We start from the raw sequence: 22665 nt of genomic DNA, 5'->3' as shown, positions 1-22665 counted from the left end.
AGAGATGCCCTCTAACAGGGAAGAGGAACAGTTTTCTTGTGTCCATTATTTGCTACATAGGTTAAATAAAACAATTACTTCTGATTGGGATTCAGAGATTTTTGAGAATTCTGGCTTCATCTATGAAAATACTATTGACTTCTTCTTTATTATCTGTTATTCCTAAGTATTAATTACATATCAGTTCAGATAACTTGGTAGTACTAATGCTGTTTATAGAGATTCATAGCAGTTGTATTTTGTGACACTATACCTATGGTAGGAAATTTGTACTACAGTATGATGTCTGACCATGTATGGAAGAGTTCCTTTTGTTAAGAAAAAAATAAACATTCTGCTATGAGAGATACACAACAAAAATCAATACACATATATGTGATAAGTGCAACACAACAACAAAAATTGTATTTAAGGGAGTTGATGATGTAGCTTAGTGGTGGAGCACTTGCCTAGTAAAAGTGAGGCCCTGAGTTCTGTCCCAAGCGCAACACAAACAATGTTTTCAAAATCTGGACTTAGTACAAAAGAGTGAAACATTTATTGCTATGCTTTATTTCTGAAGCATAGTAATCTTTATTAAGTTTGTCCATTGCTTGTGAAGTTCATATTTCCAGTCATGATTTTGTTTGTTCTCATTATGGTATTCTACAGTATTTGGTAGATACACCTACTATGGAATTGAAAATTCTGAGTGAAGATACATATAGCCTCATCAACCCATAATATCAATTTAGAATATATGTTCATACTATAATGAGACTCACTGAAAATTTTTATTAAATAAATTCTGTTGGTTTCTAAATTTTGCTTTGGTTATGCTTGCAAAAGTATATGGAACCCTACTACAGGTAATTAGCCATTATAACTTGTGCCATTATTGGGAATACCTAGGAAATATATGAATATATGTAACATATAATATATATTAATATGGCTGGATTGCATTGTGGTCAGCACTGCCATAAATTTTATGGCTTAGAGATATCATTAACAACAATTAATGCATATCCTCATCGCAAAATTGATTATTTCCTATGAATCAATCACTCTGCTAAATATTAGATTCCTAGAGATGCTAGCAACTAGTTAAGAAGCATAGGCAGAGGAATTCTAGAGCATGTTGTAGGTACCTGGGAATTCTGCAAATGTAATTTACAAGATGGCAGGTATTTAATCTAGGGAAGACTGGTCTTATATTTCTGATCACATTGATTAGCTACTTGTATCTGGAAGAGTTCCAGTGTGTGCTAATGGAGAGATCTCATGGAAGTGAATCAATAGTCACAGGATAATTGTGTCAGAACAGGAAACAAGGGAGACATGTGAAGGATGAGAGGGGAAAAAACAAAGGTAAATAGCAGCCATAAACACTATTGTCTAGCATATAAAAGGCATTCAATAAACACTGTGAGAATCAATTAATGAGATGAGGAGAGCTGGAACATAAGTCTAAGAAAAAAGAAGAATGGGGTAAATAAAGCAAACATGATGTGATAATAATTGAAACATCTATAGTAGTAAGTTTAGTTGTGATTAATGCATTGAACCTATATGAAAAACTGATTGATGACATATATGTATACATACATACATAAAAGACAAGTACTAGCTTTAGAAGTAAAAGGTTTTTTATATTCATTGAAAGTGAAAAATCCTATTAGATTCCCTTTCAAAATGAATGCATATATTTCAAGTCCTGCAGCTCCTAAACGTAAGTGTGGTATGTTTTTCTTTTGTTTTTTAGGGAACTATGTATTTCTCCTCCAAAGAACTCATACAGTTTGAATATGTTGCTAGGCATACTGGCACATACCTGTAATCCTAGCAACTCTGGGGGCTGAGGCAGGAGAATTACAAATTTGAGGCCAGCCTCAGCAACTTAACAAGGCCCTAAGCAACTTAGTGAGATCCTGTGTCATAATAAAAATAATAATAATAAGGGCTGGGAATGAGACTAAGTGGTGAAGCACCCCTGGGTTCAATCTCTGGTACCAAAAAAAAAAAAAAACACCTTATTATTAGGGAGTCAGATTTCCTATTTTTCCTTTCAGCTATCTTTAATATGTTTAAATATGCTGATCAAAGTTGAATGCTGGATGAATGGTACACACCTCTAATCTCAGCAATTTGGGAGCCAGAGGTGGGAATATTGCTAGTTCAAGCCCAGCTTCGGAAACATAGTATGACTATGTCTCAAAATTTAAAAAAAAAAAAGCTGGGAATGTGGCTCAGTGGTTAAGTACCTATGGGTTCAATCCCCAGTATTCAAAAAAAAGTCCAATTTTCAGGTAGGAGAAGAAGAAAACCTTTAGTGAGCAATAGAGGAAATCCCATAGTTATATATTAGAGGAGATGGCACAGGGAAAGAAGACAGTGAGTAGTTTTAGTTAATAGCTGAAAGTGTCCTTTAGATTGGCATACAGCATGAGAGATAAAGAAGACAGTAAAAGGTGGTGGACACACAACAGGAAATGAATATTTTTCCTCCTGGATAAATTGTGCTGGGTCCCCATGCAACTCAGGCAGCAAGTCCCTAGTGGCATGAGAATATATTACAAAAGCAATACAAAGATTGAGGGGTGTAGACAAGACAATTTTGAGGATCCCAGCAAGAAACCCCAGAAGACAAAACAGGAAGAAGTATATAGAAGAAAGGAAATTATGATTAGAAAATGTGAGCTAGCTGAGAGACAGCCTTCTCTGTAGAATGTGCGTCCCACAAAGTTGGGAATGTAGGTAGTGTATTCACTGCTTACTACACAGCCCCAAGTATAAAGCCTGATCCTAAAATGTTGACTGAATGAAAGAAGAAATGAATGATAATCATCAGTAGATGTAGAAATTCTTAGATTTAGGGAAAGGATCTGGGATAATTAGTTTTATACCTAAGTAAGAAAAATAACACTGATTTATCATATCCAGCACTTCCTGGAATATATTTCAAATATTCCTATCAGTTATGATATTGAATAGATAAGATATGCTAACCTTGCCACTTTCTTAAATATCTGATTCAAATTGAACTGATGTGCAATTTGGGAGAATCGTTTCTGTCCTATTTGGGAATCAGTAGGATGACAGGCATAGCATTTTCTTTTACCTTATTATGCATCAGGTAGAAAAATGTTGTGGTAATGGAAACAGAATTCTAAACATTTGATCTAACTTCAATCACTTTGCAGAGACTCAATATCTTGAGCTACCCTGTCAGCTATTTTACATATGAAAAGTGTCTTTTAGGTAATTAGTTGGGTTGTGAATTGGCCACGAATAAGGCAATTTTAATTTTCAAATCAAGAAATAAAATATCATTAAGGAAAACAGATACTTAGACCTAATGATGTAACCTGTAATTCAAAATCACCACACCTGCCATTACTGCGTACTGTAGCATCCTTAAATGCTAATAGGGTAGGGAGTCAGGCCCTGCATGGTTGTGAGAGATAAGCCATGTATCAAAGAAAAGACCAAAAAAATGTGCTTTATCCAAACTGCAGTTTTCCACACTCATTTTGTTCTCTGATACTTTGTGAAAACTGACCTTGCCACCGCTCACAAAAAGAGCACTATGAGTTTAGTTTTGGAGATATCAAATGCAGATATCTATGGGACATCTATGCAGAGAGAGCCTTTACAGTGATCCCAACATTGATTCCTCATCTTTTAGGGTTTACTGTTTCATTCATGTCTATTTTCCTCAGTGTCCTTTATAGATATGATTAGGATGACATGCTATATAAATATGATCATTCTGATATGTACCATGGTGAAACCATGGTTGGGAATCTCAGATGCAAAGGGCAACTAGACACATTAGTTAGAACTCATGAGATGATGATCTGAAATAGAGATCGGGGGAGTTGTCAGCACACAGGTGCTAGTCAAACCACACAGAGGGATTTCCACTCCTGGCCATGGTACAATGACTGGTCCCAAACTTGCCCTCCTGGTGGAACATTTAGAAAATCAGACAGTATCTATGAAGCAACAAGGGATAGTACAAGACTATGACTGTGAGGAAAGTAAAACAAACGAGATATGTCTTATTAGCACCACAGCTTGCTAACTGAAAGAACGTTGTGGAGGAAAGCAAAGGGAGTGAGAACTCAAACTGAGCATGGAAGTGTTATTCAATTGAAAAGACTAAGATCAAAGTTGCTGGAGGCTGATACAGCTAGAATGTCCAGAGTACAAGGGTAGAGGGTGCTATGTAGAGAAAGAACTCACAAAAACCTACCTATAGGTTCCCTTGAATCAGTAGTTGAATACAAAGTCATGAGTGAAAAATAAGCCTAGGATGAAACTCCAAAGGCTGGGGGAAAATACCAGGAAATTTTAAGCTAAACAATTCTGAAAACTAGTCAGGCATGGTGGCATATGCCTGTAATCCCAGTGGCTCAGGAAGCTGAGGCAGGAGGATTGTGAGTTCAATGCCAGCCTCAGAAACTTAGAAAGGCCCTAAGCAACTCAGTGAGTCCCTGTCTCTAAATAAAATATTAAAAAGGGTTGGATGTGTCTCAGTGGTTAAGTACCCCTGAGTTCAATCCCTGGTAACCCCCTCAAAAATTATACACACACACACACACACACACACACACACACATATAATGTCAGAATTCACAAAGTTGGGAGTTGCCTGGGTTCTAATTAGTAGAGACAAGAAGTAAGGCCTTACTAGCAGGACTAAACCAGCAAGAAAATGATATTTTATGACTGGCCTAACAAAGCTTAAAAAGAAACCTTGAATGATCAGGCTTATCTACAAATAATTTCTTTCAAAACAAAATTTAATGCTCATTTAAGTATGTCAACAAAATCAAGACACTTCATAAGTCATGATATCTATTATCTAATAAAGATAAGTAGATATATATTTAAAATAAAGAAAATGTGACCCAGAACAAGGATAAAAATCAATCAATAGGAAAACAGAGAGAAGAAAAAGTAACAGGAAATAAGAACACTAGGAAATACCCATACAAGATTTAAAAGATAAGAAAAAGAAAAGGATCCATTAAGAGCCATTGACAAGAAATACTACAAGAAGGTAGAATCTGGTCAGTGCTGTGTCACAGAAGTTAAGTAAGGAGAAAGTTTTAAAAGGAAAGAAGTGGTCAACAAGGAGATCAAGGAAAATAGAGACTAAAGAGCAGTCACTGGGTTTGACAGGTATGGATACCTGCTAAGCATGGCCAGGGAGTTCCTGTGGAGTGGCAAGGGTAAAAGGCAAATTGCAAACAACTTGAGGAATAAATGGGATGAGAAGGAGGAGAGATGACAATCATTTCTTTAAGACTGTCTCTGACACAGTGAGCAAAATATGCACATATTTCACTTTTGAAAATATTTTTTTCTTTATCAATTTTTGTATTGTTTCTAATTAGTTATATATGACAGTAGAATGATGCATTTAGGCACTTTGATATATCATACATAGTTGGGGTATAATTTCTCATTTTTCGGATTGTACATGTTATAGAATCACATCAGTTATGCAGTCATATATGTAAAGAAGGTAATAATGTCTGATTCATTCTACTTCCTTCCTACCCCCAAACCCCTCCCACCTTAAACTCCCCTTGACCTAATCTAAAGTAACCCTATTCTTCCCTAGCACCCCACCCTTATTGTGGATTGGCATCCGCATATCAAAGAAAACATTTAGCCTTTGTTTTTTGGGGTTTTGCTTATTTCACTTAGCATGATATTCTCCAACTCCATCCATTTACTGGCCATAATTTCATTTTTCTTTAAAGCCGATTACTACTCCAACAAATATATATACCACATTTTCTTTATCCATTCATCTATTGAAGGGCACCTAGGTTGGTTCCATAGTTTACCTATTGTGAATTGAGCTGCTATAAACACTACAGTGGCCACATCACTGTAGTGTGCTGATTTTAAGTTCTTTGGGTATAAACCAAGGAGTGGGATAGCTGGATCTAATGGTGGTCCCATTCCAAGTTTTCTGAAGAATCTCCATACTGCTTTCCATAGTGGTTGCACCAATTTGCAGTCCCACAAGCAACATATGACTGTACTTTTTTCTCCACACAGTGAGCAAAATATGCACACATCTTACGTTTGAAAATGCATAATTAATTAGAACAAATAAAAAATAAAACATTTTAAAAATGATTCTGTGGAGCTGGGCATGGTGGCACATGCCTGTAATCCCAGCAATTTGGAGGCTGGTGCAGGAGGATTGCGAGTTCAAAGCCAGCCTCAACAGATTAGCGAGACACTTAGCAACTCAGCGAGACCCTGTCTGTAAGTAAAATACAAGAAAGGGCTGGGGATGTGGCTCAGCAGTTAAGCACCCCTGGTTCAATCCCTGGTACCAAAAAACAAAACAAAAGAAAACAAAACCTTCTGTGGGCTAGTTGGAGTGCCCCATGCCAATAAGTCCCAGCTTGTCAGAAGGCTGAGGCAAAAGGATAACTTGAGCCCAGGAGTTTGAGATCAGCCTGGGCAACATAGTGAGATACCATCTCAAAAATATATATATATATATATATATATATATATATATATATATATATATATATACACTTTAAGTATATATATATACTTTTTGATATATATATATATATATATATGTGTGTGTGTGTGTATACTTTTTGATATATATATATATATACACGTGTGTGTGTATATATGTATATATACGTATATATATGTATACGTACACACACACACACACACACACATACATTCTCCAACCTTCCTTAACAATGTCTCCTTTCTCTTCCAATAACGTTTGCTTTAATATATCAACTACTTCCAATAAAAATTGTGAAAACACAATTGTTACCAAAAAAGGCATTCAGCAGCTTCTGAACCTGAATATTGCTGCCCACAGTGCGGTACAAGCCTTCTGTCTTGATGCCTAGGAAAAGAAAATCAGGTTAGTTTTGTTTATAGAATTAGAACTTCCAACTCCTCCTGAGTACTTCCTTTCTGTACTTGTACACAAGAGTCAGTTCTGAAGCATCTCCTCCTAATCATCCATATTTTCATTTGCACTGTACCAATTTCCCATTAATCTGAAGACAAGAGAATACAGCACATAGTAAATAGAAGCACATGCTTAGGTGAGTGGCAGCAGATAGGTGAGAATGGTGTTACTGCATTGCAAAGAAGTTAGGGTTCAACTGAACAATGAGGAAATATCAACCCTCACATTGCTCCCAAGCAGCGTTATAAAGGAGGAGAGGTTGGAGTATGGCGGATAAGAAGCAAAAGATCATTCTCTGCAGTGAGAAAAAAACTGAAGCAACATTTCAAAGTTTAAAGAGGCTTGGTTCATATTCTACACCAACTTACATTCTAAATATCTTCTGAGGAAAGCCAACAAGTATCATCAACAAGAAACCATGTTAATTTCACATGTGCCTAAGTTTAGCTTGGCCCCATCAGTTTTTCAACCAGTATGATATTTTGTTGCCATTGTTGCTGTTTTGTTTGTTTTTTTGTTTTGTTTTGTTTTCTCTTTTCCCTCCTTCCTTTCTTATTTCCTTTCTTCTTTATTTCTTTCTTTCCTTCCTTCCTTTTCTTTTCTTTTGAATCCAGGGGTTCTCTACCACTGAGCTACATCCCCAACTCTTTGGATTTCATATTATATGACAGGGTCTCCCTACATATAGGGAGCTTGTGATCTTCCTGCTTCAACCTTCCAAGTTGCTGGGATTATATCTATATCATAGCAGAAATTGAAATCTTGTTTATCTACAATGCCACCATCATAACATTGCTTGATGGTACTAGATACTATTTCAAAATACCTTATAAACCATTTGATGTGATTTCGCCTTAAAAACAAGAAACTACGAATTATGCAAATATGTCTGGATACTGTTTTTAGAATTTGTTGAAATTATGCAAATTGTATCCAGTGCATAAATTTATTAGTAGTTGTCATTCCCAAGATGGGTCCTGACCAATAGATAATTCCATTACTGCATTAGAGAAATAATGCCAGGATAAAATGACAATGACCAGATTTAAACAATGTCAAGACTGTGGTTCAGATCTTACCTTTAGTCTCAATGATATTGATGCACTTCCTAACAAACTTGAACCCCACTTCATTCAGCTCCACTGTTTCAAGCAAAGGAAAGCAGAGTTAGATTCTACTACAATGGGCATCTCCTATCAGATATTCAATGATCATGCTAAGGGACAACAGTAAGACAACTAAGGAGTTTTTTGCTCATCTCCAATCACCTTTAAATAGAAAGATCATTTTATTCGGGGAATATAATATAATAAGAGTTTTAACTCTTATAACACAAAATATTTTTATTGAGCCCATTGCATTTTGTCTGCTTTAGGCATGAGTGACCTCAAATGTGAAATGTTAGCTCAAAAATACACACGATTTCTATCTTGTGTCTAGAACAAAAAACACATTATGTGTTTCTCCACATCACCACTATTATCCCCACCATTTGCTAAATGAACTGATTTCCTTAGTTCAATCAACAGATGATTTTAAAAATAAAGCTGAATTTCATTTCACACAGAGGCATCCAACATTCAGTGTTGCATCATTAGTACATAACATTAATGTCAGCATTCACTATGACTGGGACAGCCTGCAGTTTATAATGTCAGTAGAGCAGAAATTTGAATGACTCACTTTCTTCCTGTTTCGTTATGGGGCTGTGGTAGATCTACAAAAGAAGAGAAACAGAAAGAGCCATGGCTATTGTGAATCACTATAGGTAAGCAGGGCAAATATTGACTCCAGGGCTGGAACAAAAAGGAAAGTGGGTAAACAGAATCATCTTTGCCCAGATCCTGAGAAAACAGTTTCCCAATCCCTGAAAATTGTGCCAGATTTCATTACTGTAACTGAAGCAGTAGTCAATCCATCTTAGACATTTACTTTATATAAAGCTTAGAGCATTTTTATGACGGAGCTAGAAAGCATGAAAAAAAGAAATGATTTTTTTCATGGATGTCTGGGTAATGGCCATTAATGCTAAAATTTAAATGATTTTTTTCAATACCAAACTCCATCCCCAAGACTAGTTAATGGATTTTTCTCTTTGGAAAGGCAAGAGTCAATCTGAAACAGATTCATGTTTTTACCAAGATTTCTCTGAGATATATAGATATACAGATATATAGATATATAAAGATATAGATATATATATAGATATAGATATAGATAGATAGATAGATAGATAGATAGATAGTTATAGATGGACACAATACCTTTATTTTTTAGAATTTTTTTTATGCAGTGCTAAGGATTCAGTCCAGTGCCTCACATATGCTAGGCAAGTGCTCTATGACTTAGCACAATCCCAGCCCCCCCTGAGAAGTCTCGAAATACACACTGTGGTAACCATGTAATAGCCCTGAAAGGAGGTTCTTACTTCTTGAAATTTGGTAGTACTGGTTCCACTGCTACCTCATTAGGACATCTTTAGCATGCCCTTTACATTCTCTAGATTTCGAAATTTCTATCAGTAAAGTGATCAGGATTGGAATAGATGTTCTCTCAAGCCCTGATCCTTGATGCTCTAATCAAAGTGATGCACATCATGTGTAAGATCAGTGGCTTGGGATGTTTAGTCAAGTAGCAACAGTATTAGCAATGTGAGGCTGCAGGAAATAAGCCCTTTACAGGTCATCTGTTAGAGGCCTCTTTAACAGCCTCTTCTTTCAAAAGAAACTTTTCTGCATATGTTGTATATACCTACGGATAATACACTGAGAGAGATTTCAGAGCTGACCAGCCTTTCAGGCTGCTTTAATAAACAAGACATATATGAAAAGTCTGCCATGATCAAGTTAGGTGAGGATTCATATTCAGTGGGCCCATGTTCAAACACCATTCTCTGCAAAGGATTGCCTGTATCCTTCCATCTTTAAAAACCTAAAGGAAGAACAAGTGCAGGTGAGAAAATTAAGAGATAAATTCTAGTGCTTAGCTGACCACCTATCATCTTCCTCAAGAAACTTCACAGGCATCAGGTTTCAGGAGATGACTGGAAGGATGACAGGCCCTGGCCTACATCCTGGATGGCAGTCCTCATAGCAATACTTCTCTCCTGCTACCTGCTGGATTACAATAAATGCAACCTGGAATCTGGTTACTCATCTTACTCACCAGGGCACTGAGGACACAAAGAAAGAAAAACCTGAAATGCATTTCCCTTTGTGGTTTGTTTTTGGCTGAAATAAAGCAAGGATTCTAGACTGTATACAAATGTTTTTGAATTTCAGTAGCTTTACGCCTATCCTTCAGATCCATGAGAAGCAATGAAAATGAGTGTAATGCATAAGAGTTTACAGAAAAGTTTTCATTTGATTTTTCAAAGCAACCCTGTGAATGAAAGTTATTAAATATATTAAAGTCATTTTAGTGAAGAAAAGAAAACTGAGTGTCAGAGAGGTAAAATAACTCACCCAAGGTCACAACAATTTAATCATAGAACCAGGACCCAAATCCATGCTTTTGTGATTCAAATGTTAGGAGGCTGATATAATTTATTTCATATATGCTACCAAAAGAAATCTACTAGAAAGAGACTGAAAAGAGAATGCACTTCAGTGATTTCTGACTTCTCATATTGGTCTTTTTAGGAAAATACATGCACTTTAAGAGATCACTTGTTCACCTGCCTAACTGTGTTCTAAATGGAGTATACTGGGATACAGGATGACAACTCTATCTCCTGCAGTAGTTGAACCTTGAAAGAGAATATGCTGAGCTAGGGGTGAAAAAGGAAGAATAAAAATTGTTTTGAATAAGTGATTAATAAATGCTTATTTACAGCCATAACAATTATTTCTATTCTTTTCTATGAACACATATTAATAATATAATTTGGAAAAAAAAGCTTAATACCCTTTCTTAAGGTCTTATGGGCATAGATAGCTATATAGTCTAACGTTAGAGCAGGGAGCTTTGATGCCTTCTCAGAAGGTGATCCTAGCCCCCTCTGGAATTCAAGCTGCTTTACTTATTAAACAAGAGATGTGCAAGTTATAATTCCTTCCAGCTCTAATGTTTTCAATATGAATTAATTGTCTTAGACCCACCAACTCCACTAGAGGGCACTCATACATTGGACTACGTTGCTGAGGTTTTCCTAGTATCTGAGGCAACTTACAGGTTCTTTCCCATCCATAGCTTCCATCCATAGCCTTCTGTTAGCTTCTGAAAGAGCCTGCAGAGTGATGGTACCTGGTCTGAGGGGAAAAATGACAAGTTTAAAGCAGATATTTGCCCAAGGGAATGGAGTCTTGTGATCTAGGTTCCCTCACTTCCCTGGGAAGTGTCCCATTGGCAAGCCATGGTCCTACAGAATTCTAAGTTTTCAAAAAGTAGTTTGTTTGTTTGTTTATTTATTTACTTATTTATCTGTATTTGGGACTGAACTCAGGGGCACTCCACCACTGAACTACATCTCCAGCCCTTTTAAAAATGTTTATTTTGTACATGGTTTAAGTTGCCCAGGTTGTCCTCGAACTTGTAATCCTCCTGCCTCAGACTCCCCCAGTAGCTTGTATTATAGATGTACACCACCACTGCACCCAGCTGAAAAAGCTCTTTTACTAGAACAATAATGGAATGTTAGACAACAGTAACTCTCAGGACCCTGAGGGAGGTGGTATCTTGGTGGTATCTTGGTGATTCCATGACAGGGTTGAGCAAAGAAACAGGAAGGCAGATATTGAGATACCTCACCATAATACCCATGTAAAATGACCCGGTTGTGCTTCAGGCAAAGTAAAGCTCTTTGTGCCTCTTTGGAAGTCAGTCACTTGGTCTACACTCTGAGGGGTGAGTATGTACACCACAGGCACATTCGCCACATTTCACGTCAGAAAAAGAACTTTGCTCCTTCTACCACCTTAGATGTCCAAGAAACATTTTCAGTTTGAAAGATTTCAGCAACAGGCAGACTGGCTAAGCTACACGGGGGGAGGCCTTTTGGCTGAGAAGCAATCTTATTATGACGAATAACAACAATTAATATTTCTCGAATGCTTACTAGGTGCCAGATTCTATTCTAAGTATTTTACATGCACGAACTCATTTAATTCATCCAGTCCATCCTGCAGTTACTACACTCATCATCTCTAGTTCATGGAAAGGGAAAGTGAAGCCCACAGAAGCTATCCAAAATCACAAAGCATATAAGTGGTAGAGAAAGGTTTAAACACAGAAAGTATGGTCCAATAGCCATATTCTTAACCACTACACTATAAAGCCTCTCCTACATGGCAGTTGGTTTCAAACTCAATTATATTCTATTTACTTGCTAACTGCTATGATCTGAATATCTTCCCAATACATATGTTGAAAAGTAATCACCCATGTGACAATATTAACAGGTGGGCCCAAGAGGAGGTATATACCCTCAAGGATGGGATTAGGAGCCTCATAGAAGGCTTCATGGAATGAATTCCTTCCATTCCCTTCATTTTGCCTTGTAAGAACACAATAATTGTTCTCAACAGAAAATGCAGAAAAAAGATGCCATCTTAGAAGCAGAGGTTTGGCCCTCACCAACCTGCCAGCAATTTCATCTTGCACTTCGGCTTCTAGTATTGTGAGAAACAAATTTCTGTTGTGTATATTATCCAGTCTCCAGTATTTTGTTATAGCAGCATGAATAGACTGAGACATTACCTATACCCAGAGATACCTCAGGTTTGTATATTCTTTATGATTTTTTTTAACCTTCATGACCAAATTGGAAATTGGGATTGACCATCCTATTGTAGACATAAAGTCAGCTTCTAATCTCTCTCTTGGTTCCTCTCACTTCTTCTATGATCAGATGAGATTTCTCTCAGAGGAAAAGAATCATAAGAACAATGACAAGAGACCCTGGACAAGTCATTTGGCCTCTCTGGACCTTTGTTTCTTTATCTGTAAAGGGTTTTAGAACACATGAGCAGGGAGTTCCTTTCCAGTGCTGATATCATGGGATTCCTGTTCTACCTACCCTTCCATTTCTTACTTCATTAAAATACCCCTTAAATGGAAAGCCAAGTGGCCTTTAATGCAGAATCAACTGAACACCAGAACTTGGTTCTATATACAGAATTCTTCTGAGTTCACCTCTCTCTAAGAAACACCCATCTTTTGGATATATCTTGTGGGGCTCAAAAGTGTAATGCTCTTTGTAAAGATAACTATTCATCTGAAATCCAAAGTCAAAAGGAAGGAAAACAAGCAAATGAACATCACACATAAAAGCAAACACTGCAGAATAGATATGCTTTTAGAGCCCTCCTGGATTTCAGAATCCCTACTGGGGAAGTTGAAAAGTCATTATTTGTCCTCTCTTGACCTTATAGAGAGGAAACATTTGGAGATTATTGGATGTGACTCAAAGAAGAATTTAAAGAACAATATTACTACAAACAGAATGACAAAGTATAAAAAGTACTAAGTTATAACTGACACTCCTCCACTAATTACCTTTATAATTTCAGCCCTTCCATCTGGAACCAAAAGGCATGTATGACATTCAGCAACAGAACCCCAGACTCTACCTTTTGAGTAGCTGTGTAACCCAAGTTGCTTAAATTTTTCATCCCCCTGGCTTTCTTTGTGAGCAGAGGATAAAAGCAGCCCCTATCTCGTGTGACTGCAGTGAGAAATAAAGGTAATTGTGCACTTAAATGGCTGAGAACAGTTCCTGGCACATAGTAAATACTTGGCAAAAGTTAGCAGTTACTATTGTTGTTATGATTAAGACAGTCTGATGTGCTATGAGCTTGGGCTTCCAAAAACTGGTAAAAAAATATAACACTCAAATTTTAAAAGTTTACCCTCTTTTCCTGAAATAACAAAAGGAACTTTCTGGGCACAGTGGCACACACCTGTAATCTCAGTGATTCAAGAGGCTGAGGCAGGAGGATCACAAATCCGAGGCTAGCCTCACAACTTAGTGATATCCTATCTCAAAAGAAAAAAGAAAAAAAAAGGCTGGGGATGTAGCTCAGTGGTAGAGTATCCCTGGGTTCAATTCTCAGTAGAAAGAAAGGAAAATGGAAAGGAAAGGGAAGGGAAAGATAGGAAAGAAAGTGAGACTCAAAGAACACTTTTCTCTGTTCTTCAGGGAATATGAGCAGAGATATATGATGCCTGCTAAAAAGCATAACTCCATTCCTTACATGGGATTAAGTACCTAGGAAAGGAGATGCCATACACCTTAGAAAATTTCACTTGCAGAGAGGTCCTCATCACCTATTCATTATTATCTCTAACACTCTATATTTCACAGCATGTTCATTCCGTTTATGAAAGATAATGGCACAAAATAAAAAAGGGCATGGGCTGCAGGTACTGACAGACCAGGGACTGAGGTCAGCCTCTCCATTTATCATACGGCTTTGGTTGGGCAACTTAAATACTTAATATTTAAGTTAAATATTAGTTAAATTTTGGGGGTCTCAGTCTTCTCATCCATAACTTACGTTTAAGGGACTAAATGAGGGATTTTTTTAAAGTATACAATATATGGAAACGAATATGACAGACTCATCAGAATTTCAATTCCTGGGATCTAGTCTCAAAATTCCTTAGCATTCTGGGGAAGGGAAAGGATATTTAAAAATAAACACCAAATGTATTACTTATCATGAGCTATGCATAACACAAGGTACAAGAAATATAAAATAAATTTGGTCTCAGCCTCTAATCTCAGGGCCAAAGCAAAACTGCTTTTTGTCAGGGAAACTCTTTGCATGTAGCTTGTGATTTTTTTTTTCTTTTTAAAATTTGTTCTAATTAGTTTAGCTTATAAATTTAAACTAAAAATGGAATCAGAATGGAACTAGACATGGAAAATTTTAACACTAAGCACCTTGCTGCAACATAACCAAAGACACTATAGGTTCATAAGGGGAAACAAGAACCTGCAATAATTTTTCCCTTCTAACTAGGCTTGACACTGTCAGGAAAATAAGTGACAGTCTCATGGTTACTGGTAACTACATTTACTATCATAGTAATACTATTTTTAACAAAGAAGTCATATAGATACACAAATCAAAATTCTGAGAGTCCCATATTAACATCCCAATTTTCAAATAGGGAAATAGACTAGTAGTTACTTATTCCTGGGAAAGAAAAGTGCCCTCACATCTTAGTCTAATCTTTATGATTCCAGTCACTATTTTTGTTCATATATTATAATTCACCCATCAAGGTCCTTTCTAGCAAACTGAACATTTTTTTCTAGATTCTACTCTACAGACCAGGGACTCTATAGAGTCTATACTCTATTACTCAGATAGCAGATTAAAATAAAATGTACAAACATGTTTATTCAGTCAAATTTTTGATCAGCCTCCCAAAGCAGGCCTTTTTCCAAAATAATGTGAAATACTTTAATTTTAAAATTGAAAGGTTAAATTCTCCTCCAATAAAATGGTTCAGATTCAGGGAAGAAAAAAGAAGACAATTGGAGAAAAATATTGGAACCAAAGTCTCAAATTTGTATGCCATGTCTTGCAAGCAAAGCTGACATGATAAACTATTCCAGTTGACATAAATAACTGCAAAATAGAGAAAGTCTACAACATTTTTGCACCAAGTGGGCAACAAGACTCCCCATGGTACCTCCACCCTCCACCCCATCTGCCTTCCTTCAAAGATGTGTGTCAATTCACTCATTTTTATTATATTGAGAGATTTTTAAGAGATCAAACTTGTCATCCTATCCTTTTTGAAGCATCACCAAAGATGGAACTTTCACACGTGTGACAGCAAATTAAAACCTAGGAGTGAATTTTTTTTTTTTTTTTTTTTTTTTGCCCAAAACAGGTGAGGCAAATGTGCCTGAAGCATGTACAGAGAAAACCAGCTGTGGGCTGATCAAACAGGGATCTCTGTGAAAGGCAGACTGAAAAGCCAGCATGAAACTCTGTTTTAATACACTTGCTCATTTGCATCAAGAGATGACAGAGGAAAAATAAAAGACCTCCCCAGGCTCAGCATCTGGCACATGGCAACATTGCCAATTCATCAGCATAACTTACCTTTCATTAGTTTCTATATCAAAACAGAACCTCTTGTCAATAGACTCTGTCTTCCTTCTCACGCAGTATTTCAGGGTTAAATCCAAGGGTCCCTGATATGACAGAAGGATTAACATGTAATTTAAAAAAATACACAGGAACTTCTTCCCCCTGCAGCTTCCTTGGTGTCATTTGGAAGGCATCTGTGAAGGCAGCAGGAGCCATGTATAGACTCACTGAAAACCCTGTCCCTTTGAACAGTACTTGCAGCAAGATGGCAGATGGTTTCTCCCTGCTCCACAAATGCATGGCTGAGATGAGAAATTGCTCAGGGCAGGCAAGCACTCTTTCCCAAGCATAGTGGATTAAATAGGAAGCTCAATATACATCACCCAAGGGCAGTGTAGGAGAAATGGATTATCTAAATAGCATTAAGTATACAAAATAAAAATTTCATGAGACCTCTGTGTCAGGAGGCTGTAACAAGGTAAGTGGCTTTTGAAACCATCCTTAGAATGCCAGAGAGAAAGTTGAGCAAAAAACTTCATTAAAGTGGCAGATGAAAGAGGGAGGACAAACATTTCTGGTCCCTACCCCAGGCTCTTGAGGATGACAGGAATCATAAAAGTAACCTCTTCAATAATAGGATGAGTCGGAGAAAAACTCAAATTTATGTATTTGTTGAGGTGGCATTTGATGTTCCACATGTACAGAACAGTGTGGCTCACCTTAGTCTGTGGGATTTTAAGCCACTAAAACCCACTATGTCTACAGACTAAATCTTCCCTGTCCTATGTTTTTCAGTTTCCCTCAATCATTTCAACACAGACAGTGTGTGTGTGGTACAGAAAACAGAAGTAACATTTATTATCTACAATGTCCCATATTATGCTGGTAGTTTAAAACCAGCTTTCTTCACCACAACTATCTGAGAGAAGTGAAGTTCAGAGAAGTAAAATGGCTTACTTGAAGAAACCTAAGTTAATATAGTGGAAATAGCAAAAAATTAGGAATCTAAGACCTAGAGTCTTATCTCAATTATGCCATTTGCGAGCTATGTGACCCTGGGTGAATTATTTTCCCTCTCTGAGTCTCAATTTCACAATCTATTAAATGGCAATATTTGCTATCTCAAATTCAGGAACATTGCCCAAGTACCAGATTTGTGCCTATGCAACATGCCATCCAAACCAGCCCATATGTCTAATCATCAAATCCATCTCTCTCACTGCACACTCAACCCCTTGAAGGTCAATACTTTTTGCTGTTCCTGTACTATAAACCCTCAACTCTAAATCCAATATGTCTTCCTTATTCCAATACTTGGGATGCTACCTATTAGTCTTTCAAGATGAGTGAAAGACTCATGCACTCACCCTCCCTCTTTAAACTCTCAACTACATTAGCTTCAATAGCATTGCAGTGAGGGGCCTATATCCTGCCCACTACTTTGGCCTCCCCCCACAAGTTTGTCCCATCAGTGCCAAAATACTCATTCACATGCATATCATGTTTTTTTCATGACTCTACAATTTTACATATATTGTTGTCTCCACCCAAAATCATTTTGTCTGTTTTTGCCTGACTAAGCTCTTACTTAGTACAAACTGCATTTCCGTTTTAATTTCCTCCAAAGTCTTTCCCCCAACCCCATACATTGCCCACCCCATGCTTTGCACTTTATATCAAACTTTCCTGTTTTTATGTCTAATACTCCCACTTGAATGAGAACTCCTCAAGGACATGGGCATTGTCTTATTCCTCTTTCTATCGCTAGCTCCTAACAAATAGTTAGTGCTCAATAAATGTTTATGAGCTAAATTATTGTCTTTGTCACTCTTCTGATAAAGAAACTGAGACTGAGAAATACTTTAGACAAGATCAAAAAAGTAGATCACAAAGCCAGGATTTAAACCCAGTTTTAAGACTCCATATGTAGTATTTATTTCTTCTACGTTGGAAGAGAGGGGATACAATAAAATATTATTTGGAAGGTGATCAGTAAAGTCAATGGTACAACACAAATGAGAGTTGATGGGCTGAGATGCAGAAGACACTAGTAAGTGTTATGATCAGAACAAAGGCCAATTCCTCCATCTCCAAATTGGAAAAAGAATACCTATTCCACAGTGTTGCTGAGAGAGTATATGAGGCACAGAACAGAACATGTGTAGCTCAGTGTTTGGCACACAGCAAGTATTCAAGAAAGTGTTATTTTGGTACTATTATTATTAGAGCATCATTTACCTCTATTATTTACATTTCAAAAACAAAGAAGTACCAGGAACTATACCGGAGAATTAGCAAGAGGAAATCATTTCCAACTCCAATTTGAGGAAATTGAACTAACTACTCTTATGCCCCATACCCCCACCTTCTAAATGAGAAACTGAGTTCCTCTTTGCATTCCAGAAAGAATCCCTCACTAAAACAGTTTATGCTGACACTATTGCGGTTTTATAAGAAGCCATTCAATGAAAAGGGAAGAGGGAAACAAAAACTAGGGGGGCTTACTCGCATCTGCCCAGGAGGAAATGAAAGTGGAGTCTGTTAAATCTATCTTAGGCTTTGCAATATGTACATTCAAGAAGGAAATAAAAGGCCTAAATGATAATGCTATCTATAAAAGGAGTTTGAATATCCAGGATTTGGAAAATAATGTGTAGAAAAATAAAAGACTGTAGGCCAGGTTGCTCATAAGCACTTGCCAGTCAAATACTGACTTGGAACAAATTCTGTGCTGCAACATGACATGAATTTAGTGGAACTATGCTGAAAGACACTTCAACAATTGTCAGGCTAGAAACTGAAGATTGGTTAGAAGTCATGAATGACCAAATGCAAGAATAGTAGCATGAATGGTGGAACGGGAGAGGATTCTAGAAATTAGGTTTGGTACATGTCCCCAGAGTTCAATCACATCTCCAAACCATATTCAAGGCAAAGTGACAAATACTATGGTTAAAGAATATAGTGGAATGGGAGGAAGCAGTTTTCAACCAAAATTCCAGACCTGTCTCATCTTATATGAACAAGTCTCACAAGAGAGATCTTCCATAGAAAATTCTTGCCCACCTTAATTGGGTCTTCTTGCACTATTTTCAATGCTGACAAGTGATTATTAACATGCTTCCAACAGTTTGAAAATACTTAAAAATCAAGCACTAATAATCTCATTTCTCAGTGAAGAACAAAAATGATGCCATGACTACAAGCTTATTAAATATTTCCCCTTCTTTTCATATGTTGTATTATTAAACCTTCCATACCTGAATATGTATAAATCTATCAGTTTCAGCACTTTTCCAACTGTTTTCCTATCAAAAGCTTACTTTTTGTGATTTTAATTAATTATGAGATTTTGGGCGGAGACAGTTAAATTAAAAACATTTATCAGCAAGAAAAAATCATGCACCAAGACCATTATATAAGCAATTTAGAGAGGAAATTGACATATTAAACTACTTTAAAATATGAACAATTGTATTGAAAATCAGCTTGAGAAACATCCACGGTGTGTTTGTGGATGTGATGTATAAAAAACATCAGGTCCTTGCAGGTAAGTAAACTCTCTTCTCAGTGTTTTAAATTGATCTTATCATTTTGAGGCAGTGGGAAAAGATTCGAAAGGCAGAAGAAGAGATATTACATAAAACTTGATATTACATAGAATGCAGATTTAGGGTTTTTTTCAACTGTAGGCAACAGACATACTCCTCTTAAAAATCAATTCTGGAAGTTGATTCATATTTTTAAGATTGCTACTTAAAAGAATCCTGGAAGTGGGGACAGTTCTCATGAAAATCTAAGGGAGATCAGTACAAAGAAGGGTCCAAGAGGTGGGATGCAGAAAGCGATATTGACCAAATTATAACATTACATCATGTGTATGTATAAATATGTAACAAATCCCATCATTGTGTACAACTAAAATGTACCTATAAAAATTGTAGAAAATAAACAATCCAGTAGTAAAGCCTTCTTAAAAGCAATGCATATCTAGTTTTGCATATTTTCTCTGTACAACTAACAGGCATTTGTAATACTAATAGACTGAAACAGAACAGACACTTTCAGAATGCCTGCTGAAGTTAATTAAATTAATTGAGTAATTTATTTATTTGTTTGTTTGTTTACTTATTTAGTTTTTTTATTTTTCTTTTTACTGAACTGAATGATATGTGGCCCAATGTAAACTCAGGCCAGGGAGAATACATAGAGGATAAATTCACATGACTATAATAGACTTGATTATGTGACACTAAGTCCATATATATTATTTCCTGAGCTGTAGTCACAGATGCATCTCAAAAAATATGGCACAAAAAAGAACCAACCTGCTTAGCACCTGGCTTTTGTTCCATAGGTATCATGGTGAGTGTTTTAGTCTCTTTCTCATAACGGCAGTAGTATTTCACCCAGGATATTCCCAAGGCCCCTACAAAGACAGACAAAAGTGAGCTAACAGAATCAGGATTTCAGCTCTAAAAAACAGCAGCTGTTTACAGGCTGCTCATCACAGCCAGATCCAGATGCAGCACTTCCCTTCCCCTGAGCTCCAGCCTTACCTAGCCTCCTGCCCACTGTATATCTGGAGATGATAACCTTACCAACTTCTTTTCAGTGGCTCCTGGCTGGCTCCAAACCCATTCTCCCTGCCATGTTCCCATGAATGGAACCACCACACATTCCAGAATCTGGAACCTTCTGTCTTCTGCTCCTCTTTCCCTGCAAATAACCTCCCATTTGATTTGTCGTTGGGCCGTGCCCCTTCTATCCTCCACATGTCTCTCCTTAAGCTGCCTTCCATCACTTTTAGCACTGAATTATTGAAGGTCCTTATTGGTGTATTTTTTAAATGTTTACACCATATTTCATAGAAAACACAAGTTCACTACTTTACCAATTAATAATTTCAGTGGACTTCTCTCTTGTTTTCCCATCTGTGATTGCTGCTTTGAGTCTAGTCTTCACTCTTCATTAAAAAGACTCATTTTGAAAATTATATCCCTATATATGTCATTCCCTTTATTATAAATTACTCATGGCCTTCACACTATCTCCAAACTTTAAGCACCTTCCCCTCTATATTCCTGTCTTACTGTATGATTTTAAGATCCCAAATAAATAAGTAATCATATAATTTATAGTTCAAACCCAAAACATACTTAAGAGTGAATGGGACATTATTAATAATTACATCCGAACAAAAGGTGTCGACCAGGGCCTTTCTTGACAAACCGGAACCCTACAAACAAATCATAGTCCCTCACCCCCCTGGGTGGCTTTACTCATGTATACATGTTCGGATATAATTATTAATAATGCCCCGCTTACTCTTAAGTATGTGGTATACACATGGAATTTTCTTCTCCCATTTCTTTACCTGTTAAAACTTCCACTCAACACTAAAGTCTTAGTTCAAACATGTTTTCCCCAATAAACCCCTTAGATATATGCCCCAAAGTGCCTAACACATTTCATTGATAAATTTGTTTATATCACACATAAGACTGTGAACTCCTTAATGACAAAAATCCACTGTTGAGTCATCTTTTTGTACCCCCAATACATTACACAGTGTCTGGAAGAATTGATGCTAAGCACACATTTAACTGGGTAACAATGTTGTACCCATTGGACAATTAGAAACCTAGGGCACAGAAGGATCACACAGCACACAGTAGAGGTTCCTCAACTCTGGGCAATTTTGCCTCCCAGGGGACATTTTGCAATGCCTGAAGACATTTACATTGTCACACCTAGGTATCCTATTAACATAAAGTGAAGAGAGGCCTGGGATGCTATTAAACACAACATAATACACAAGATTGTGTCTTCCAAACAAAGAATTATTCAGTCCAAAATGTCATACTTAAGAGTGAATGACATTGAGGAGTGAATGACATTGAAGAGTGTTGACATTGAGGAAATCCTTCAATGCAGAGTTGAAGAGATAAACCTAACAAATGAGAGAATATAGTTTGGAAACCATCAAAATTTAATTGATCTAAGGAGGTAGAGCATGATATCACTGCTAATGTGCCATGCTTCATAAACTGTGATGATTTTTTCCACAAGTCACCTCTAGGGGTATCTCTTCCACTAGTCACCTCTAGGGGTTTCTCTGATTCTGTTAGCTCTGAGGGCTTGCCCAGCACATCTTTTTACTCCTCAGGTAAATTACATCTCTATTTATGTCATTCCCCTTATTATAAACCTTATTATAAATTCTGGGCAGGAATTGAAATCCCAGAATTTGGGGGTGTCATACTTCAAAAGGAAAAAAAAATTCAAACAGTACATATGGGTTTCAATAGTTATTTAGGAAGTAAAAACGCTTGAACTATCTCTAACACTCTGTGACTAGGTGATGTAATAGTTAGCGTTCATTATTTCGACCAAAATTAGAGGATGGTATTGGGGGTTGTGGGAGAAGTATGAGTTTCAGCATCTCACAGACCTGAATTTAATCTGAGGCCTGTCATTTGTTAATAGAGTGACTTTTATAAGGTAACTTCTCTGAGCCTCAGTGGCCTCATGTGTAAAATGGGTATAAGGGGAAATCAAAGATTAAATGAGACAGTGCTGTTAAAGCACTTAGCACCATGCCTGGCACATAGTAGGTATAATAAATATTTCTCTGCCTCCATTTGCCCTACC

General features: G+C 36.9%; 1 protein-coding gene across 2 annotated transcripts in view; it reads right to left on the bottom strand.

Annotated features, from left to right (window-relative positions):
* The window catches only part of Ophn1 (oligophrenin 1), a 374656-nt gene that overhangs the window by 168203 nt on the left and 183788 nt on the right, over positions 1–22665 (bottom strand). For both annotated transcript variants that reach the window (XM_046440297.2, XM_046440286.2), the window contains exons 10-15: positions 20340–20440; positions 16024–16115; positions 11133–11211; positions 8645–8678; positions 8041–8103; positions 6818–6892 (exon numbers count right to left, since the gene is read on the bottom strand). In XM_046440297.2, coding sequence (XP_046296253.1) covers positions 6818–6892; positions 8041–8103; positions 8645–8678; positions 11133–11211; positions 16024–16115; positions 20340–20440 — 444 coding nt within the window. The remainder of the gene's footprint in view (positions 1–6817; positions 6893–8040; positions 8104–8644; positions 8679–11132; positions 11212–16023; positions 16116–20339; positions 20441–22665) is intronic.

This window comes from Marmota monax, unplaced genomic scaffold (genome assembly GCF_021218885.2).
Source record: "Marmota monax isolate L192 unplaced genomic scaffold, Marmota_monax_Labrador192_F-V1.1 WCK01_AAM20220418_F8-fsc00134, whole genome shotgun sequence".
NCBI lineage: Eukaryota > Metazoa > Chordata > Mammalia > Rodentia > Sciuridae > Marmota > Marmota monax.
This window is presented reverse-complemented; position numbering and strand designations above follow the sequence as displayed.